The sequence below is a fragment of the Stegostoma tigrinum genome, chromosome 29 (assembly GCF_030684315.1).
Source record: "Stegostoma tigrinum isolate sSteTig4 chromosome 29, sSteTig4.hap1, whole genome shotgun sequence".
NCBI lineage: Eukaryota > Metazoa > Chordata > Chondrichthyes > Orectolobiformes > Stegostomatidae > Stegostoma > Stegostoma tigrinum.
In genome coordinates, this window is record NC_081382.1 from 18,470,018 (window position 1) to 18,494,149 (window position 24,132).

The following is a 24,132-nucleotide window of genomic DNA, read 5'->3' on the forward strand; positions in this document are numbered from 1 at the left end:
TCTCTTAATCGTTTCTTATTTACTTTTTCAATTCACTTTTGCCTCAAGTCTTTCCATACACTCGAACCATTTTACGGTCAAGTGGGTGAAGAGTTAATTCTAAAGTATCTTTTAACACTCCTAAGAGAAGGTAAAGGGTCACTGCTTCCAGTGCAGTTGCACGTACAGTTTCTGAGTAAGAAAAAAGCAACATATCTACGCTTCTGTTGAATTTCCATGGTGATACAACCAAGATCAGAAGCTCACAATATAAACTGTAACTTGGTACAAAGACAATCAGATTAAAAAAATTAAGCTGCCAAAGACTATGGTGCTGGTTAGAGCAAGCAAGGGAAATTGTGATGTTATGTTAGCAAGTTTATTGTCAAAATTGACCTGGTTACAACCATGATTAACTGGAGACTGAACAGTATTAAGTAAGCAACCAGGGACAAGAACCAAGCCAATCATACCACACCACAGACAAATTGTGCTCATGTCAGCGTTAAGAATTCTAACAACAGGTGTAGACATAAGACGTGTTTGTACCATTGATGAAATTCTGCTCCTTCGAGATTTCAGGCTGTTAAACATCTCTCACGATAAAGCAGCCTTGGTTCACCTCAAATACATTAAAATCCCCTCTTTCCAGAGCACCAGGAGAAACTACAAGCACATATTTGATACCAGAGTTGTCAATTTCCACCACGATTGTAAGCGTTATTATGAACAGGATAACAACCTCTTTAATCAAACGTGTGGGAGAAATGAAAGAGAACTCAGATTTCACAATCTTCCAAAGCTGTGGTTTACAACTGCACTGCAGAATTATGTAAGAAGTCATTAGTCACAGCCATCCTTTCAACTCACAAGCTTGAGTTCAAAAAAACTTCAGACAATGTGACAGGAAACAATTTCTTTTCCCCTCAGTGCTGCCAGAGAAGTGTGTTTGGACAGCTCTGACTCCATTTTTTGTGGGTTTTGTACATAATTTGAACAAATGTGTAGCAACTATTTGAAAGAACACCAACTAGAGTGAGAAACAGAAATGTCACAAGCTCAATGAATGGTTACTGAATAGGCATGCTAAAAATGGCACATGGACAGTACATTGTTTATTAAAGATGTAGCACTATGCTTAATTTAATTTTTTTGAAGTACAGTGGTTCATACACCCCTATAAGTACAAGACTAAATTCAGCATAAGTACAAGACTAAAAAGCATAGATTACTAAGCATGCTGTAAAAATATTGTCTTGAGATTTCGAATCCTCTTACTACCAAAACACACACTGAATTTTGGAACGATCAGCAATGTGGGTTCTTGAACTGAATGGTATAGCGCAAAAACAAAAACGGTATATTGGATCTCTAAAATCTGTACAGAAGATCCAAAGTCCAATAACAGCTAAACAGACAAAATTAAAAACTCAAAATAGAAATATGATACAAAATATTTACAAGGACTATTTAAATTCATAATTATGTTGCTAATTTTTTTGTTGGAGGAAAAATCACTCCTGACCTGCTTTGTTAATATAGCTCTAAAGAAATTTAAACCTTCAGTTTTTTTTTAAGAAAGAGATTAGATTAGATTAGATTCCCTACAGTGTGGAAACAGGCCCTTTGGCCCAACAAGTCCACACCGCCACTTCAAGCATCCCACCCAGACCCATCCTCACCATAACCCACACACCACTGAACACTACGGACAATTTAGCATGGTCAATCCACCTAGCCTGCACATCTTTGGACAGTGGGAGGAAACCGGAGCACTCGGAGGATTTGTCATGTCTGCTGTTAATTGTTTCATTTTAAATAGAGATTCAGTAAACTGTCCAAAAGGTTTGTAAATTGTGAATTTGGAATACAACATGCAACATTTGATAAAATCTACAGGTCAAGTCTAATTGGGGTAAATAACAGACACCAATGACATGAAGAGAAAGTACCAACTCATGACTTAGAAATCTATTTTCATTCACGTTCCAGCACCTATACTAGGTCTACAAAATGATTTATTGTATTGGTACAACAAAAATGGGGCATGGTTGTTAACGATTCTCGTTTGGCAGAAGAAACAGAGAATGGTTTGACATTAATGCAAATTCAACTTTCCCTGACAGCTTGCATTTTCAGTGAACATCTCAGCTGTAGGTAGCTGTGGTGCCACTGCTTTTGCTTTAAATGTCTGTTACAGCAATGACCAGCAATAACTAAACCAGAAAAAAGTTCACTGCATAGCAAAGATAATAAATGTGCAGGTAACGAAAGGAAGATTTTTCACCAATCCCTTAAACAAGTTATCACAGAGATGATTCAATTCGTAAGTTTAGCAACCTGAAGGGACGAGAAAATGTAGACTATGTCAAGATATTTCACATGGTCCACAATAGTGTAGCCAGAATATACAGTCTCCACTTAAAATGGCAGGGAGTTTAAGGTGAACCGAAAACCAATCTGCTGCACATTCAGGAGATAACAAGATGTAGAGCTGAATGAACATAGCAGGCCAAGCAGCAGAGGAGCAGGAAGGCTGGCCTTTTGGGCCCACACCCTTCTTCAGAAGAAGGGTCTCGGCCCAAAATGACAGCCTTCCTGCTTCTCGGATGCAGCTTGGCCTGCTGTGTTCAAACAACTTCACACCTTGTTATCTCAGATTCTCCAGCACCTGCAGTTCCTACTATCTCTGCTGCACATTTAATGTGTGGATAGGTTAATCTCAGGAGGTGAGACAGTGGAACAAGCATTGAATTGGCTACATGCAAATGAAATGTATTGTTGGCAAAAAAACTCTCCACACGTTATTTTAGCACTCAATGAATGAGTAACTGAAGATGTGACACATGTATACATGTCTCATGCTTGAGGCAGGTAACTTTGACTCAAGTTCCCAAAGCACTCTGCCTGTCACTAAGGTTTTATCTTGCATCAAATCAGAGCCTGTCATAGACTAATTGCTTTCGGTGATTAGTCAACTTAGTACAACCAGCAGTAAGTTAGAAAGCAAACTCCAGGGACAGTGGTGTTTTATGGTCTACCAAATCTTTCACATCTAGAAAAATCTGCTGAAAGAATCATGCAACAACAACTTTGCTGGAGTTTGTCAAGCCACAAGAGAAAGAAAGTGTGTATCCTTGGTCATTGGCCATTAAAATCCATTTGATTTGAATCAGATGGCACAACAAGGACCCAACTCAGGAGCAGTTGAAATGTGACTTACTTCAAGTCCTTTCCCGGCATCAAATTAATTTCTACTTTACACTTGGTACATTTTTGTATTTTGTGGAACAGAAGAATGGAGTGCTTAATTTTTACAGCAGTTCCTTGACAACTGGAAGGAGAAGCGAATAGTGAAATACCAGACGCACATGACTAACAGTTAGGCAGAAGTTGTTCCCGTGAGACTCTGCCCGGTGTTAGCTAAAGACAAAAGCAGATCATTTACATACGAGATAACAAGGTGTAGAACTGCATGAACACAGCAGGCCAAACAGCAGGGGAGGAAGAAAGCTGACGTTTCAGGTCTGGACCCTTTCGTATAAGATTTTCATAAATTTCTTCACCCAGGGTGGCATGTTGGCTCAGTGGTTAGCACCACTGCCTCTCAGCGCCTGGGCCCTGGGTTCGATTATACACTTGGGCAACTATGCAAACTCCACAAAGATACACTCTCGTGTCTGTGGGGGTTTCCTCCAGGTACTCTAGTTTCCTCCCACAGTCCAAAGACGTGCAGGCTAAGCGAATCGGCCATGCTAAACTGGCTCATAGTGTTCAGGGATGTGTACGTTAGGCGGATTAGCCAAAGAAAATGCAGGGTCTGGATGGGATACTCTTTGGAGGGTCAGATTGGATTCAATGGGCCAAGAGGCCTGCTTCCACACTGTAGAGATTCTATGATTCTATGAAGAGGCTGCGAACCTTTGGAATGTTTGATCCCAGACAGTTATGTCAGTGTCACCTTTGAATATGTTTAAGGCTGCAACAGACATGCAGGGATCCAGGTTTATGGATTATAGATCACAGACAGGCAAGTGACACTGTGGTCAAAGATCAGTCATTGTCACCTTGAATAGCAGAGGAGGTTCAAAGGGCAGTACAGTCTACATTTGTTCCTATCTTTTTATACAAGCAAATTCAGATGCAAATGAGTTCTGTTCTTGAGTTTGTTCACAAATTGGTGCGCATTGTACGATAATGTAAAATAGCCATAAGTACTAGAAATTGTTCATAAGTCAATTCTTTAAAATGAATATTAACACACCTCTGTATGGGATAATATTCATAAATGTGAACATTCAAAAGTCACATGCTCGTAAACACTGCAGTTATCAATTGTGCGCTTGAGATCAAGAATAACTTGGGGATCTCTATGCCCACTGGTCATGGAAAGCTTTTAATGAACTAGTGTGTCCACTATGGGTTGCATCGGCTGTTCCCTCACTGTGTTAAGGGATGGAAAATTGGGAAATGTAGTTGCAGTTTTGTATATGAATAGTCAGATACTGAACTAAAATTTAAATGCACCAGATGCTCATTTCACCATTTATTTACAGTATGTTTTGTCGGGTCTGATATATCCAAAGCACCAGACTTATTAATGAATCCTGCCACCTGAATGCAGCCCTGGTTTAAGAGAGCCAAACCTAACAATCAAGTCTTGGTTTGAGCCCAGTCCAATCCCAGTCGTTGAACGTGGGAAAGCACCCTTGTATCCATGTGGAACTTGTCAAAATATTTAAGTTGAAAAACTTGTATTTTTGCAACATTGAAAATGCACACAGAGGGAGAGGGTGCTGTGGCAGGGGGAAGAAGGGAGTTAGAGAGAGAGAGGTGGGGGGCAAGACAGCACGCACGAGAGAGAGGTGTTGGGAGGCTGGGGGAGAGAGAGAAGGATAACGCCAGAGGCATGTAATTCAATGCAAGGTTAGAAACAGTTGAATAGGTAGATTGGGGTCAAAATTCAACATGCAAATTGTTTAAGGTAGGGAATTTAGTTTTTGGTGGAAGATTTTGACCTGGGGTCTCTTTTCAATATCCCTTTTGTTCAGTTGTGAACAACGTAACTTATGGTATCTGCTTAAACTGTAAACAGCCATGTGTTGCATATCACAAGTAAAGCAATATAATATGTGTAACACTCTTAACACGACATAAATCACATTCACCAGTTAAGTATGTCCATAACTGACAAAGGTCACAACTTGGCAAACGATCAAGTATTCAATGAGTACTTCAGGATTTTCAGTTTAAGCAGACTTGTCATTGTTAGGTTTGGCTCTCCAACCAGCGCTGCTTTTAGGTGGCATGATCTATTAATAAAAGTCTGGTGCTTTGGATATATCAGACCAGACAAAACATATTGTAAATAAATGGCTAAACGAGCATCTGGTGTATTTAAATTTTAGTTTCGTATCTGACTATTCATACAAAAAACAACTACTTGCCCAATTTTCAATCCCTTAACACACTAGTGCATTAAAAGCTTTCCATGACCAAGAGGCACAGAGATCCCCAAGTTATTCTTGATCTCAAGCTCATAATTGCTAATTGCAGAGTTTACGAGCATCTGACTTTCGAACATTTGTATTTATGAGTGCTATCGCATACAAAGGTATACTAATATTCATTTTAAAGATCTTACATATGAACATTTTCTTGTACTTATGGTTATTTGACGTTGTTGTACAATGCACACCAATTTGAGAACTCCTTTGCATCTCAGAGCTGGCTTGTATAATAAGATAGTAACAAATGTAGACTGTACTGCCCTTTGAACCTCTTCTCCTATTCAGGGCGACCATGATTGATGTCATAATTTGTTGGCTACTCTAAGTGTCAATGCAAAAGTGGAGCAATTGAAAACCAAACAACTACCAATAAGAGACTTAACCTAACTATCCTGACTTGCTCTGATAACGTACTTAGTACTTCTCTTAAACCTAAAAGGAAAGAAGTTTGTTTGGTATGCCAAAACAGAGTGGGGTGATAATTTGAGATAACAAGGTGTAGAGCTGGACGAACACAGCAGGCCAAGCAGCAGAGGAGCAGGGTCAAGGCCCAAAACATCAGCCTTCCTGCTCCTCTGATGCTGCTTGGCCTGCTGTGTTCATCTAGCTCTACACCTAGTTTTTTTTTTAAAAGATTAGATTATTTACAGTGTGGAAACAGGCCCTTCGGCCCAACAAGTCCACACTGCCCCTTGAAGCATCCCTCCCAGACCCATCCCCCTATAACCCACACACCCCTGAACACTACAGGTAATTTAGCATGGCCAATCCACCTAGCCTCCACATCTTTGGACTGCGGGAGGAGACCAGAGCACCTGGACGATTCTCAGATTCTCCAGCATTTGCAGTTCCTACTATCTCTGGGCTGATAATTTGTTCCATTATGTTTGAATGAAAAAGTAAGAGCAGTCAGAAGGAAGTGCTCCATTAATGAGTATTAATATTTTTTCTTCCTATTGATGAAAATACCATGCACTTGGATATTATCGAAAGAGTAAACTGAGTATTTTGGAAATTATTAACAGTATCATTTAATTTAAATTACCTTATTCAGGCTCAGTCAGACAACTGCACCTCCTACAAAGTTGCTACCATTAATTCCCATCAGAATAAAAACATTTTTAGAACTAACTGCATTAAACTATTCACAATGCTTAAGGTGAAACAATTCATTTGGAAGTGATGCATTTGAATTGAAAATATAAATCAGGGGCAGAATTAGGCCATTGGGCTCCTATAGCCTGCTCAATTATTTAAATAAATCATGGCTGATCTGATTGTGACCTCCAGTCTACATTCCCAAATTACTCTCAACCCTTGATTCCTTTGCTAATCAAAAACACTCAACTCTACCATAAAAATATTCAATAACCTTGTCTCCATTGTTCCCGGAAGAGCAGTGTCAAACGCTCAGAAAAAAATGTACTCATCTCCATCTTAAATGAAAATCTCCTTATTTTTAAAACTCTGCTCCCTACTTTTAGACTGTCCAACAAGGGGAAACATTCTTTTAGTGCCCCCCCTCCAAATCGCCTCAGAAGTACCCCACCATCAAAAAAAGCCCTCTTATCCTTCTAAATTTCAATGGATAAAGGCCAAGCCTGTGCAACCTTTCCTTAAAACAAAGCCCCACCCCAGTTATCAGTCAAGTGAAACTTTTCTGATCTGTTTTATATATTTAATCCTGTTTTAAATATGGAGGCTAAAACAGTACTCCACATGAAGTCTCACCAACCTTCTGTACAACTGTGGCAATTCATTGTTTTTAATTCCCCTTGAAACTAACATCATTCTGGTTGCCTTTTTATTTTGCCTTTCATTTGTTGTACCTGTACACTTAAATTGTGATTCATGCAACCACTCTCACAATCACCCTGTACCTCAGAATTCTCTATTTCAATAATTTGCACTTTATTTCTTCCTGCCTAAGGTGACAAGTTCCTATTTTCATCACATTATACAGCATCTGCCAAATCTTTGCCCATTTTTAAACTATGAATCTTTGCAGGATTATGTCCTCTTCAATTTTTTTTTCCTTTATCTTTGTACTATCAGCAAGTTTAGCCACTACAAAAAGATTGTAAATAAGTGAACCACCAACATTGATTGTTGTCGCAAATGACTTGTCAGTTACTGCCAGCAAAATATAATTCATTCACACATCCTTTCATATTAGTCAATCCTTTATCGGTGCTACTGCATTATCTTCCCACACTCTGACATGATATTTTGTCGACAGCTTCTGAAAATCTAAGTACACTGTATTTGGTGGTTCCTCTTGGATGTACAATGTCTATTTCTTTAAATAGCTAACATCTTTGTCAAAAGAGGTTTCTCTTTCACAAAACAATGTTAACTTTGCCTGAGTGCACTAGGATTTTCCAATGCCCTGCTGTAACCTCTTACGAGCCTATTTGATATTCTTACTGGATAGGTCATAGACTGGGCTTTGATAGCTCATGTTTGACTTTGTTTAGGTTATAACAAAGTAGTTTCTCACAAACATAACCACGCAACAGAACTTGTTTTAACATTAAAATAGTTCATTAGAGAGAGGACAAAATAAAGGAAATTATCCAAATAACATAAGTTCGTTGTTTAAGCACACAGGAAAAAGTACAAGCTCATTAATCCCAAAACATTCCCTCATAAATTGAAAAGAAACAGTTTTTATACTGTACCCTACAACATACCTGATACAATACTCACACAAGAGTCCCTGACCTTAAGACCTCAGTAGATCTAAGTCACTTGTGACTTTAATGAGTAGTTTGGAACTGCAGATAGCTTCTTTCTGGAGATATTATGGACAGTTTTAAGTAACCTCTGCAGGGTTTTAGCACAACGTGTCCGAGCTAGGAATAACATTAATGCTTTACTATAAGGTAACAGTTCAATTCTTCCCTTCTCAGGTACACTATGCTATAATAGTCACCTGTAGAGAGATATTTCACTGCACAGCTCAAAACCTGAAATAAAACTTCTAAAAATCCCCTTGAAGATTTGGTTATTTCCCTCAAGCTTAAAAATAACAAGTTCCAGAAATCTATAAAAAAACATTGAGGCCTCTTTATTACCCAATCCAAGATAAACAAAAATCTGTTAGCGATGCACAAAAGCCCATTCATTCCAAAATTTGGACTTAAAAATGTTTTAAAAGATAGCACCATGGCTGCAGAAATACTCAATTTAATTAGCAACTTAGACACACAGAAAACCCACATTAATTCAGAAACCAAAAATCCAAACTTATAATAAACTGCATTAAAATACCATAGATAAGCATTAAGCTAATTGACTTATAGCCTCCTATTTTGAGTTCCTTCAATAGAGGAAACATATTTGCTATTTTTCAACCTGATAGCACTTTTCCAGAATCAAGGCAATTTTGAGAGAGTCAACCAATGTTTCTACAACAAGCAGCCAATTCTTTTAACACCCCAGGAGGTCGTCCAACAGATCCACTGGACTTCAGTTCTGAATTTTCATAATACTCTTTCTAAAACTGTTTCCAGTTCCTCACTCCCTTTCATATTATGATTCACAATTATTTTTAGGATGCCATTTGGGTCCTTGAAGTATCTTTTCAATTCAGCTATTTCCCAATTTCCATTATAGGTAGTCCCCAGGTTGTGAACAGGTTCGGTTTCCAATTCTGCTTGCAAATCGATTTATAACCAAGTCAGAACACAATACAGGAAAATATGAAGTAGCAAATTCGTAAGTATAGGAACATTTGTATGTCAGATCTTAAAAATTACACCCTTATATTCCTAAGTCAGATGTTGGTAAATTGGGGATCCCCTGTAATTCCCCTGACATGCTCCCCAGAACATTGTGCTTTTTAAAATGCCTATAAAAACTCATTTGTTTCCTCATGCTCTGATTTTCCATTCCTTATTAATCAGTCTTTTTGGCTTTACTTCATATGCTGTCATTTTCTGACATGATATCTTTGCAGAATAGTATGCTTTTCTATGGATTGGCTATAGCTGTTAACTTCCGTAGCCACAGATGATATATCATTAATTCAAAATATGTATTTCACACTTGCATACACACTGAGTATTCAGAAATAACAAGTGTCTGCCAGAATATCGTGAATGGCCTACACCTTACTCTAGTGTCCCAATTCACTTTAGCTTCCTTTGTTTTCATGCCGTAATTGTTCTTGTTTAAGTCTAAAATGCTAGTCTTAGACTACTCTTCTCTACTTCACGCTAAATGCAAAATGGTATTACAATCATTATTACCTGGGGTTCCTTTACTTTGAGCTCAAAAATTAATTCTGTCTCACTACACAAACAGCATGCCTAGTATAGCCAGTTTCTGGTTGACTTTAGTACACACTCCGAGGAAACTGCCCCAAAAACACTGATCTCACCCACCTGGATGTTCTAGATAACCTTACTCATCCAATTTATATGCAGATCGATAATCATTGGTGATCACACTGTATCTTTCTTAGGTCCCGTTTATTTTTGCACATATAAAGGAGGCATGTCAGGTTTGTCACAGAAACCCTACAGTGTGGAAGTAAGTCCATACCGACCCTTGGAGCATAACTCTATCCCTATAACCTTGCATTTACCATGGCCAATCCACCCCTAACCTGCTCGTTTTTGGACTGTAGGAGGAAGGCCACGCAGACACATGAAGAACGTGCAAATTCCTCACAGACAGTCGCCTGACAGTAGAACTGAATCCAGTTCCCTGGTGCTGTGAGGCAGCAGTGCTAACCACTGAGCCACTGTGCCACCCAAAAATCGCATGTTGAGGAAACACAGTCGGCAGCACATGAACCTGCATAGGCAAACCCCAACTGACAACTAAATCAACACCTTAGCCACGCGGCCATGACAACTACAGACAGCTGGGATCGAGAGATTCAATACAGGAGTACAAGGGCAACAGAAGGATACTTGAGAGAAATCAGGAAGGCAAAAAGGTGACATGAGCTAGCTTTGGCAAATAGAGTTAAGAAGAATACAAAGAGATTCTACAAGTATGTTAAGTGCTAAAGGCGGCCCCGAAAGATCAACATGGCTGTCAATGTACGGAACCACACAGGAGATGGTTTAGATAGTAATTGAATATTTCGCGTCAGTATTTACTGTGGAGAACAACATGGAAGATCAGGAACTTGGGGAAATAAATAGCAATGTCTTGAAATCAGCTCATATTACAGAAGAGGTGGTGCCAGAGGTCTTACAACACACAAGGATAAATAAATTCCGGAACCTGATCAGGTGCTTCCCAGACTTGAGGGAAGCTAGCAAAAAGATTGCAGGGCCGGAAGATGGATAATGTGGTGCCGTTATTCAAGAAAGGCTGTAAGGAAAAGCCAGGGAACTAGAGGCCAGAGAACGTTAGATGAGTGGTGGATAAGTTGTTGGAGGGGCTTCTGAGGGACAGGATTAACATGCATTTGGAAAAGGACTGATTAGGGATAGTCAACATACTGTGGGTGTGTGGGAAACCATAACTTGATTAATCTCCTTAGTCACCTCTTCAAAAAAGCCAATGAAGGCACACTGGTAGACGCTGTCTAATGGACTTCAGCAAAGAGACAAGGTTTCGCAAGTTTGACCAGTTAGTAAGGTGAGATCATATGAGATCAGGGGAGCTAGCCAACTGGATGCAAAATTAGCTTGACAGTAAGAGACAGAGGGTACTGGTAGAGCATTGCTTTTCAGACTGGAGGCCTGTGACCAGCAGTGTGTCCCAAGGATTGGTGCTGGGTCGACTGCTTTTTGTCATGTATATAAAATTTTCTGGATGTGAATATATGTGAGATATGGTTAGTAAGTTTGCAGATTACACTTAAACAGGTGGTGTAGTGGGCAGTGAAAAATTAGCTCAGAACAACAGAACCTGGATCAGATAGGTCAACTGCCAAGGAGTCACAGAACGAGGTTAATTTAGATAAATGTGAGGTGTTGCATTTCGGTAAGGTAACTCAGGACAGGACTTAACCAGTTAATGGTAGGGCCCTGGTAATACTGCTGAAGAAAGATCGAACAGTTCCTTGAAAGTGGAGTGACAGGTACACAAGGCTGGTGATTCGCACATTTGTCTTCATTGGTCAGACACTGAGTATAGGAGTTGGGACATTATGTTGCATCTGTACAGAAAATTGGTGAGGCTACTTTTAGAATACTGCGTATAATTCTGGTCACCCTTCTATAGGAAGGATATTATTAAACTTGAGGCTGCAGAAAAGATTTACAAGGATGTTGCCAGGTTGGAGGATTTTTGTTATAGGGAGAGGCTGAATAGGCTGGGGCTATTTAACCTGGAGCATTGGAGCCTGACAAGTGACCGTATAGAGGTTCATATAAATCATAAGGGGCATGGTGTGAGTGACAGGGTGAACAGCCTAGGGTAGGGGAGTCCAAAGCTAGAGGCCATAGCTTTAAGTTGAGTGAGGAAAGACTTAAGAGGACCTGAAGAGCAATTTTTTCAAGCAGAGGGTGGAGCACATACAGAACCAGTTGCCAGAAGAGGTGGTGAAGGCAGGTACAATTACAAATTTGAAAGGCATCTGGAAGGGTATATGAATGGGAAGTGTTTCGGGGGATATGAGCCAAATGCTGGCAATCTGGTCTGGCCTACGTGACTCCAGACCCACAGCAATGTGGCTGATTCTGAACTTCTCTCTAGGGAATTAGGGATTGTTCCAACTATACAGATACGATTTCCTCAATGCTGGAATCAATGCTCCAGAAATTGAAACCTATCCCGCTCGCACGAATCTTTTGATGCTCGTATTCATGTCACTCATTTTATTTAACTTAAGCTAACTTGCTTGCGCCTCAGATAACAGAGAACTAAACCCCCGCAGTGCTGTTTTAATTTAACCCCGGTTGCTCTCATTCTCTTAGCAGAACCTTTTTCTTAGCTACACCTATGTCACTGGTACAGGCGTGAATTGTAACCACTCATTGCTTCCCTCCCACTACCGAGCACAAGACAGGCACAGTCTGCTGTCCCTCACTCAATGCAAAGAACCATATCTAACCCTCAACTATGCTGTGTCCTATTACCACTAGATTCCCATTATTCCTATGAACTTCACCTCGCTCTCCCAGCTCCACCTATCTGAATGTTTTCCTGTACCATTGTGCCCTGTCCATATTTTCATAAATGCAGCATACAGGGGAGATGTTAGTCTGCGCTATTCTTGTCTTTTATCTTAATTATGAAACCAGGTTTATTTTCTTGATTTTATTATTGCTTATGACAGTTATTGCCTTACAGAGATTATCTTACTAACCATCTTCTCTATTTGATTCTATAAATGGTTCTCATCCCTTAGATGACTTCACACCCACTCCCTTTTGAGGTCATTATTTACTCAAAAAAAGTACTGGCCTCTTCAGATCTTTAAACCACAGTTTAATTCTTTATCCCTTATAAAATCAGGAATGTGTTTTTACATCCCAAGTCAGGTTTCTCAAAACCTCATGCTCATGTTTCATTAATCAGGTTTCCACGTACAGCAAAATAGCTTTCAACACATCATAAACGACATCCTCTGAACCACGGTGCATTGACGATCTTTCTGCAGCCTTTAAAATGGTTGATCAACTACAATTCTGTCCTCAAACATCAACTATTCATTTTATAGCTCAGTAGAATGACATTTACTTGGTTCCATTCTTTGTGGTCCAATCATAGTCAAAATCGACCATGGTTTCTGTTCTTGCAAAACACCTTTATGCTTAGGTCAATCTATTTTGCTAACACTTTGCTGTTGGTCAAGATCAGAAATCTGGTCAAATGTCATATGTGTTGGCTGCTCCTAGCTCTAATATTTCTCCTAACTCCGCCATTATCTTTGCATTGGGAGATTTCACATCTGACATCCCACTATATCAATTTCTCCCATTTAAACATACAAAGACCAAGCCAATATCTCCTGTTCTTATCATAATCTTGCTGTTGTCAAATCTATGACTCATCTGGCCACAGTACCTAGGTAGAATCAGACTGTTTACAGCTAAATGTCAAACTGTGTTCCAACCCAATTCCTCTCACTACAGACTGCTGACTCTTAGCACTAACATTGGCTATGGCAGGGATGGAGATAGACAAGGTGCTACTCAAGCATTCAAACATATCTTTTTGAATTTAAGGCTTAACTGCTACCAAGTCTTCAGGTTGGGGTCTATGATCTTCAGCTCACCTGAAACACTTATCCATCCTGTCCACACCAAATTACAATCATTTTTCTGCCTCTACAAATATACTTAATGCCACCAGTTTAAAGCATGTTCTGAACTCGTTTACTAGTTTATCTTCCCTGAGAGAATTCCACATTGCCTTCACTAAATCAGAACCCTACAAAGTCTATATTTCTGACTCTGGCATCTGTCCTCTATGTGCATGGCCCTTGGAGTGGTGCTTTGAATCACAAGGACCCTCACTCACCCGTCTTCTCCCTTTACCATCTCCTCCCTACTTGAAACTCTCATCCACAAGCCTTGGTCACGTTTCCTATAATTTCCTTTGGTAGTTCAGCAATGATCTTTTGCACACACTTTTAGTTTGTGAAACACCATGGAACTTTGCTTTACATTAGGGATGTGATACAGAAGCAAGTTGTGGTTGTGCACCATTGTCCTCAGGCTGAATAGCACAGATAATTCTCTGACCAGTGACCCTGTTAAGTAAGTGGATATAACTGCACCATATCGAGTTTGATGTCAAAAGGACCTGAAAAAAAAAGAGAAATCAAAGTATTTTCGAAATGGAAAGAAGGTAGAAGCTGTGAATGAGTGGAGAAATTAAGGAAGTCATAGTACAGCTATCAATAAAAGCTTGTGGACAACTTCAAATAATAATTTAAAGATGAATGAAATGCTGGCCCTCATTCCAAAGGGTCTGGAATTTATATCAAGACATGTGGAACTTTGGTTAAATCTGTTTGGAGTTCCACATTCAAGACAGTTCAAAAGGACACAGATACACAGATTAAATTAGAATACAAGTTTATAGAATATATCTATGCTTGCCAAAATTAAGAATAATAATGGGACAATCTGAATGAGGACTTTCAGATGATTTAGAGATGCAATAGGGTCAGGGAACATAGGGATAAAACAATCAGGGTGATCCTATACTGCACTTCTTCACGCAAAGGAAGTCTTCTCTTTCCAACCCCAAAAAATCTGACAGTACCTTAACTGAAACTTTTAAAACCAAAGCTGATAGACTTTGTTAGGGAAAGATAGTGATCTCAGAATGAAGATGTAGTTAAGCCACAGATTTACTAAGAACTAACTGAGCCTGTTGTCATTCACACAGTGAATGTTGACTTAGGAACTAGGCATAAGGCAGAAATAAGGTTATTTGCTCTCAGTATATGGGCTGTAAAGAGCGAATACAAAGCTCACTAATTAAGTAAATGGGCACCAAATGAGTGTTTAAGCAATCTTTGCAAAAACTTGGTTATTCCTTAGCTTTACTAATAGTTTTTCACAGCAACAATGCAGGGAAAGAGAGTCTGGTCTCTAATCAGGTTACTTATAATAATGCTTCACTAAGTCAATTCCTTCCAGCCCTCAGCCTTCAACCAAAATGTTCCAAACTTCTCAACAGGGCTTTCAGGATCCCATCAGCTTCACCTCAGCATGGCAGAATAAGAACCTCTCTCATTTTAAACTCCCTTCCTAAATCTGCAAATATCTCAAGAAGCACTGCACTGATTAACTTAACTCACACTGCCTATCCTTTTGCTTTATAGCCAGTGACTATTTACCTTTCACCAATATTGCCACGGTTGGAAAGTTTAAACTATAGGGAGAGGCTGAATAGGCTTTTCCCAGGAGCATCAAAGGCTGAGGGGCAACCTTATAGAACTTTATAAAATCATGAGGGGCATGGATATGGTAAAATAGAAAAAGACTTTTCCCTGGGATGGAGGAGTCAAAATCTAGAGGGCACAGGTTTAAGGTGAGAGGAGGGAAAAGATTTAAAAGGGACCCAAGGGGTAACATCTTCATGCAGAGGGTGGTGCAAGTATGGAATGAGCTGCCAAAGGAGGGTTGTGAAGGGGGGTACAATTACAACATTTAGAAGGCATCTGAATGGGAAAAAAAGAGGAATGGTTTAGTAGGATATGGGCCAAATGGGACTAGTTTTATCAAGGAAATCTGGTTAGCTTGGACAATTTGGAACAAAAGGGTCTGTTTCCATGCCGTACATCTATGATCACTTCTCCAGATGCTTCTTACATACGAGTTACTAAACAAAAAAAAAGTTTTCAATGCACAGTGCATGTATGACTTCTCCAAACTATCTGGTGCACATAAAACAGCTGGAACATTAAGTTGTGTCCAAATTACCATGTTTAACCAATCTCAACATGAATAAATACAAAAACGAATAATCCATGTAGTTTTTTTAAAATTAAAAAGCCTGAAATTCTACATCACGTCCCATGAACACTCACTCAAAACTAGATACAGGTTTCAATTACATCAATAAATTTTGACATCTGTTAGCAATTACATCATGGACTCAAGTGTCAAACCTATCAGACTTTTCTCACTTTATCTGATCAAAGCCCTGCGCTGGATTACTGATAACCCATTTTCAACCGTTTGTTAAACTCCACCCTACATCATTTGTTATGTCCAGTAAGCTAGCTATTGGTTTCCAGTAACTAATTGCCATTAGACAAGCCCATGACATTCATATTTTGGATAGCAATACAATTCTGCGTCAAAAAACAAAATAAAAATGTACATTAGGTTTTAGGTATATTAAATATACAGCTTCAATTTTCCATTAGAGTTCAGAACATTTATAAAACATTCAAACATTACCCAGTTTATGACAGAAATGACTGCGGTGATTAGTTATTTGAAATGATGCAAAAGCTTGCTCTCTGAAGTACATTATAACACTATTAATTCCTCTTAATCCTTCCAAAAGCTTTAAACCACCACAAATATGGGTGACAAAAAGGAATCCTAACGGCTTCTCTTCAATCTTGTCTGACCGCTACAAATAAAACAAAACCCTCAGGGCACTTCTCCAGATTCGGGACTCTAAAATTCCTCATCGGACACGAACGCTTCAAAGCTTGGTGTCTTTTTAGCTCGCCGGCAGACTGAGTGCCTTTGCCGTTCTTGCTCGCTCCCTCCCAACTTGTCTCACTTGCCACCTGTAAAGGTCTCACTTCCACAGAGGACTCCTGTCCCTCCAACTTCCCTGAGCCTGCCAGACCCGGAAGCAGCTCAGCGCGCCGACCCAACCGTCGCCTCCAGGGGCTGAACTTCAGTAGCCCCCTCAACCAGCCCTCCTCACTCCTCGACCCGCTAACGGGAGAAGGGTGTGGGGGGGAGGGGGGGGGGAACATACAGACAGACCGGCCGACCGACCTTTGAAGTTGAGATGCGCAGCCAGCTTGACTCTCACTTCGCCGGTGATGAACTCGCCGGGGCTGTAGACCACTTTGTTGTCCTTCAAGACGACGCTCAACTCCTGAACTTTCCCCATACTCCAAGCCGCGAGCCACCGCCGGACTGAACCGGAAAGGTAGAACGCGACGCCCTCACGTCTCCGCACCCGCCCCGATCCGCGACGTCAACAAAACGCCCGTCCCGCTGCATTCCAGGGACACGCATCGACCGCACTGTGCACACGCTAAGGAGCCCCGCCCACATGCCTGACGTGTAGCAAATAATGTGTCAAGTCATGCCAAACGTGTGAATAACAGATAACACTCGACAATCTACTGTATTCTGCTCTTCTGGCGAAGCGTCACTGCACTCGAAACTTTAACTCTGTTTTCTCTCTCCACAGATGCTGCCAAAGCTGCTGAGATTGCCCAGCAGCGTCTGTTTCTGAACACTGTTTTCTCTCTCGCCAGACCCGCTGAGATTGTCCAGCAGTTTCTGTTTTTGCTTTAGATTTCCAACATCCTCTGTTCTTTAGTAAGAGGAACACAAATTTACCCCACGGGTGAGCACGGTATTTTCATACAGACTAGCACAACTGTGAGTGGGACTGTAGTTAACCAGTAAAGACAGCAAGTTTTAATTAGTTTCTGAGAATGAATATCAGTCCATGTCACAGATGAGCATCAGGGGATTATTTGGATCTGTTGTACAAGTGGAAGTTTGTTCATTGTATAAATAATTGTGAATTTATTAAACACATTCACCTCTTTCCTGACAATAGAGCAAGGGACATCACAGTACTGTCCCAGACAACAAAATGTGAGGCTGGGTGAACACAGCAGGCCAAGCAGCATCTCAGGAGCACAAAAGCTGACATTTCGGGCCTAGACCCTTCATCAGAGAGGGGGATGTGGTGAGGGTTCTGGAATAAATAGGGAGAGAGGGGGAGGCGGACCGAAGATGGAGAGAAAAGAAGATAGGTGGAGAGAGTATAGGTGGGGAGGTAGGGAGGGGATAGGTCAGTCCAGGGAAGACGGACAGGTCAAGGAGATGGGATGAGGTTAGTAGGTAGATGGGGGTGCGGCTTGGGGTGGGAGGAAGGGATGGGTGAGAGGAAGAACAGGTTAGGGAGGCGGAGACAGGTTGGACTGGTTTTGGGATGCAGTGGTTGGAGTGGAGGAACTGGGCTGGTTGTGTGGTGCAGTGGGGAGAGGGGACGAACTGGACGGGTTTAGGGATGCAGTTGGGGAAGGGGAGATTTTGAAACTGGTGAAGTCCATATTGATACCATTAGGCTGCAGGGTTCCCAGGCGGAATATGAGTTGCTGTTCCTGCAACCTTTGGGTGGCATCATTGTGGCACTGCAGGAGGCCCATGATGGACATGTCATCTAAAGAATGGGAGGGGGAGTGGAAATGGTTTGCGACTGGGAGGTGCAGTAGTTTGTTGCGACCTGAGCGGAGGTGTTCTGCAAAGCGGTCTCCAAGCCTCCGCTTGGTTTCCCCAATGTAGAGGAAGCCACACTGTGTACAGTGGATGCAGTATACCACATTGGCAGATGTGCAGGTGATCCTCTGCTTAATGTGGAATGTCATCTTGGGGCCTGGGATAGGGGTGAGGGGGGAGGTGTGGGGGCAAGTTTAGCATATCCTGTGGTTGCAGGGGAAGGTGCCGGGTGTGGTGGGGTTGGAGGGCAGTGTGGAGCGAACAAGGGAGTCACGGAGAGAGTGGTCTCTCCGGAAAGCAGACAGGGGTGGGGATGGAAAAATGTCTTGGGTGGTGGGGTCGGATTGTAGATGGCGGAAGTGTCGGAGGATGATGCGTTGTATCCGGAGGTTGGTGGGGTGGTGTGTGAGAACGAGGGGGATCCTCTTTGTGCGGTTGTGGCAGGGGCGGGGTGTGAGAAACGTGTTGCGGGAAATACGGGAGACGCGGTCAAGGGCGTTCTCGATCACTGTGGGGGGCAAGTTGCGGTCCTTGAAGAATTTGGACATCTGGGATGTGCGGGAGTGGAATGTCTCGTCGTGGGAGCAGATGCGGCGGAGGCGGAGGAATTGGGAATAGGGGATGGAATTTTTGCAGGAGGGTGGGTGGGAGGAGGTGTATTCTAGGTAGCTGTGGGAGTCGGTGGGCTTGAAATGGACATCAGCTACAAGCTGGTTGACAGTACTGTCCCACTTTCCCATTGATATTTTGTCAGTAAAAGCAGGGAATTATCTGATTGACACAAATGGCATGGATTTGTGAGGGGTAGATCAGGCCTCACAAGCCTTATTAAATTCTTTGAAGAGGTGACCAAACACATGGAGAAAGGTAGAGCAGTGGATGTGGTATACATGGATTTAAGTAAGGCATTTGATAATTTTCCCCATGGTAGACTCACGCAGAAAGTAAGGAGACATGGGATAGGTGGAAATGTGGCAGATTGGATTCAGAATTGGTGGACGGAAAATAATCAACATGGTGCACAGTTATGAGTGGTGTACTAGAAGGATTTGTCCTGGGTCCTCTTTCTATTTGTGATTTTTGTAAATGATTTGGATGTAGGAGTGGAAAGGTGGATTAGTAAGTTCGTGGACGATACAAAATTGGGTCGTGTTGTGGATAGTCCGGAGGGCTGTTCTAGGTTACAAAGGGTCATTGATAGGATGCAGAGCTGGGCTGAAAAGTGGCAGATGGAGCTTAACCCTGAAAAGTGTGACATGATTCATTTTGCAAGGACAAACTTGAAAGCCGAATACAGGGTTAATGAAAAGATTCTTGGCAGTGTGGAGGAGCGGAGGGATCTTGGAGTTCATGTCCAAAGTTCCCTGAAAGCTGCCACTCAGGTGGATAGAGTTGTAAAGAAGGTGTATGGTGTGTTAGCTTTCAATAATAGAGGGATTGAGTTCAAGAGCCATGAAGTTATGCTCCAACTATACAAAACCCTGGTTCGGACACATCTGGAATATTGTGTCCAGTTCTGGGGTTCCGTCATTACAGGAAAGATATGGAAGTGTTGGAAAAGGTGCAGAGGAGTTTTACCAGGATGTTGCCTGGAATGGAGGGAAGGCCATATGAGGAAAGGTTGAGAGAGCTAGGGCTTTTCTCTTCAGAATGATGAAGGATGAGAGGTACTTGATACAGGTGGACAAAATGATCAGAAGTATAGATAGAATGGACAGCCAGAGACTGTCTACGGTGGAGGTAGCTACTATGAGCAGACATAGTTTTAAAGTTAGTGGAGGTAGATAGAGGGGAGACAACAGAGGTAGGGTCTTTACTCATAGAGTGGTAGGGGCATGGAATGCATTTCTAGAGAGGGTAGTGGAGTCGGCCTCATTAGGGGCATTTAAGCGGCTATTAGGTAGGCATATGGATGATAGTATAAGGTAGGGGTTGAGGTTGGATAGACCTTAGGTCTAGGGCAAAAGTTCAGCACCATATTGTGGGCTGAAGGGCCTGTGCTGTGCTGTACAGTTCAATGTTCTATGTACTATACTCATTGGAGTGCAGAAGAATGAGAGGTGTGCCTAGTGAAACGTGTAGAATTCTGAAAAGATGTAACAGGGTAACTGCTGAGAGGATGTTTTTCCCTATGTGAGAGGACATAGTCTCAGAATAAAAGGGGCATCAATTTAAGACTAAGATGAGGAGGAATTTCATCTCTCAGAAGATTGAGCGTCTTTGGGCTCCATGCCACGCAGAGTTGTGGGGCCCAGAATCTATCTGTATATTTTAAGGCTTAGATAGGATTCTTGATCAGTAGCGAATCACAGGGTAAGGGAAAAGGACAGGAAAGTGAGGATTTTCAGATCAGTCACTATCCAATTGAATGGCAGAGCAGGCTGAATGGGCCAAATGACCTGCTCCTGTTCCTATTCTCTTATGGTCTCACCTTCTGGATACAACATTGTGTTCAACAACTTTAGAGCCTCAAAAGGGTAAAGAGGAGATTCACCAGGATGTTGTCTAAGCTGAGGTGATTTAGAGATGAAAAGAATCTAGACAGCCTGGTTGTTTTTAAGGTGTAGGAGTAGATTTGTAGCTCAGATTGGGGATGTTTTGACTGGTTGGCTGGCTGAGCTGGTTTGTTGTTCCGCAGAAGCTTCATTACCCTGCTAGGTAACAACACCAGTGCAGCCTCCGATGAAGTGCTATTGTGTTTTCCTGCCTGTTATTTAACCTCTGGAGTCCATTGAGCTGGATTACCTCACTTCCGGTTTTCCTTCACAGTGGAGTGTATATGGGGTTGAGCTCTATGTGTTTGTTGATGGCTTTCCTGGTGGAATACCAGGCTTCTAGGAATTCCTGTGCTTGTCTCTGCTTTGCTTGTCCCAGTCGAATTGGGGTGTTCTTTATCTATATGGATAGAGATGACCGAGTATTGGTCGTGTCTTTTTGTAGCCAACTGATGTTCGTGTACCCTTGTTAATTTCCTTCCTGTTTGTCCAATGTAGTGTTTGTCACAGTCTCTGCAGGGAATTTTGTATATGACATTGGTCCTCCCCAGAGTGGGTAGTCGGTCTTTGGTTCTGGTGAGCAGTTGTCATAGGGTTGATGTGGGTTTGTGTGCTACTCTTATGCCCAATGGTCGTAGGAGTCTTGTGGTCAGTTCAGATGTGTTCCTGATGTAAGGTAGCGCGATGAGTGTGTTGGGGTGTGTAGTATCTTCGTAGGGTTGTTTTCTTTAAGCAGAGAAGACTAACACAGAGTATCTGATCGAGGTGCACACAGTTAAGTTGTCCATAGACAGGGTATTTTGGAATAAATGTTTCTTCTTAGTTCAAATAGCTCAATAACTGTGGGCACAGTGTTAATGTAAAGAGCAGGTGATTTAGAGGAGATTGAGGAAAAGATTTTTTCAGCCAGCAGGTTTCTGGAACTCACTACCTAACTGGGTGGTATAAGAGGGAGCACACAAAACCTTAAAAACTATTTCAATGAACACTTGAAATGCAAATAAAGCAACAAATTAAGTGCTAGAAAATTGAATTAGAATAATTGGATGTTGATGATACAGTGGGCTGAAATGCCTCTTTCCATACTGTAAAAAGTCTATTACTCTATGAGCATGAACACTATACTCCATGTTAAAGACATCAGCACCCCCAGTGTCTTGTTTACAGAGGCATGCCCTCAACAAAACCTACCTACTATTTTCAACCAGAGACAGCATGAACTGCCAATGCTGGAGTCTGAAATAACACAGCATAGAGCTGGAGGAGCGCGGCAGGCCAGGCAGCATCAGAGGAGCAGGAAAGCTGACATTTCGGGTTGGGACCCTTCTTCAAGGGTCCTGATCCAAAACTTCAGCTTTCTGGCTCCTCTGATGCTGCCTGGCCTGCTGTGTTCCTCCAGCTCCATACTATTTTCAGCCACTCATAATGATCACTAACCTCTATTTTCCATCTTGAATATCGTCAGCACTATGTCAAATAAAAGCAAAATACTGTGAAAGCTAGCCATCTGAAATAAAAACAAAGTGCTGGAGAAGCTCAGCTGGTCTGGAAGCACCTGTGGAGAAGCTAATGAGTCGAGTTTGAGTTGAGAAATTGAAAAACATCTGGACGGGTTTATGTGTAGGAAGGGTTTAGAGGGATATGTTTCAAATACTGGCAAATGGAACTAAATTAATTTAGGATAAGTAGTCAGCATGAATGATTTGGACTGAAGGGTCTGTTTCCATGAGGTACAGCTGTATGATTCGCTGACCCTAAGTCAAGTATAACTCTTATACGAACTCCTGTTTTGTTCTGGGCACCATCACCATTTAATCCATTCACCAATGACGACATCCCAGAACTTCCCTTTATGAACAGCATAATAGCCTCCATTTTCCAGACCATTCAGTTAAGAACAGAGAGTAATTTCGGAACTGAAGCATTAACTTCGTTTCTTTACTTCACAGACACTGCTGGACAAGCAGAATTTCTTCTGCACACTCTTTTCATTTCTGAGAAGGAACAAAATAATTTTGAATTCTCTCAATGAGTACATTTCGTGCAAATGCTTTAGATTCTCTATACAGACTGATGTGGTTGGGCTGTTGGGTTGTTTTTCACAGCCTTTATTTCCTTAATCATTTGCAACACTGCATGAGGCTATTTGCGTCAGACCTACACCAGTTTTCAGTGGTTAACTCCACAACTAGTCATTGGGGCAATATTGTAACAACTAAATGTAGCCCAGTCCCTATCAATTAAATGTCACACACTGTAGTTATAATTTACTAGTCAGTACTTTGCCTGTGTCCAATGCAAAATTTGGATCTGAAACAAACAAATTCCCACTCCCTATGAACTGAAACATGACCTCGAGCAGTGAGTAATTTGAGATAACACACCCCGCTTGAACAATGGAAATGATTTATTGTTTCTGGATTTGTTTGTATAATTCCTGCCAGCCACCCATGTTACGTATGAGAAAGATTAAAACCGCCAGACATTTTTGTAACAGCTTTATTGATGGATAACTTTTAAATTGCCTGTTGTTAGATATAATTCAACTTTCAGCTAAGAATAGTTCAGCAAACAAACCAGTCAGCTCAGTCCTTGTATATGCCGATTTGTAAATGATAACCTGATGATTACTGGATGCAGCATTGTCCTAACTTGCTGATTCTGCCAAAGGGAAGGACCCCGCAAACTGGTCTTTTGAACAAAATAATTCTAGGACAACCAAACAAATGTATAATCACATTTCTAGAAAACCAAACCAGGACACTTGGGATTCTACTGGGATCGAGTGAACACCAAATGTGAGTGACTAAGACTGGGTACTGAGTGAATTCATCATCGACTTAAATTCACACTAAAAGAACTGCAGATGTTGGAAATCAGAAAGGTAAACATAAATTACTGGAAAGGCTCAGCAGGTCTGTGGAGAGAAATCAGAGTTAACGTTTTGGGTTCAGTGACCCTTCTTCAGAACTGAGGAACTGAACTTCTGTTTTTGTTGCCAACTTAAATTCATTTATTCGAGTCATTTATGGTATTCTGCAATTCAGTAGAAGGACCACAAACTTTTCAGTCTACTGGGGCTGCCAGACCTGCTGAGTTTCTCCTGCAATTTCTGTTTTTATTTCAGAACTTACACTTAACCTGACAGTGGACTTAGCTTCTCCTCATTGGAATACCGATGTCCAAGTTGCCTTTATACCTTTTGCCTTTCCCTTTCCACGCACATGTAGGACTTGAAATGTAGAACTTGTTAACCCTTTCTAAGCCACAACCGATGGCATGATCAGGGAG

General features: G+C 41.4%; 1 protein-coding gene across 1 annotated transcript in view; it reads right to left on the reverse strand.

Annotated features, from left to right (window-relative positions):
• Positions 1-17,070, reverse strand: part of arrdc1b (arrestin domain containing 1b) — a 49,168-nt gene extending 32,098 nt beyond the window's left edge. The window contains exon 1 of the mRNA XM_048559023.2: positions 16,880-17,070. Coding sequence (XP_048414980.1) covers positions 16,880-16,997 — 118 coding nt within the window. The 5' untranslated portion in view covers positions 16,998-17,070. The remainder of the gene's footprint in view (positions 1-16,879) is intronic.
• Positions 17,071-24,132: the final 7,062 nt, after the last annotated feature.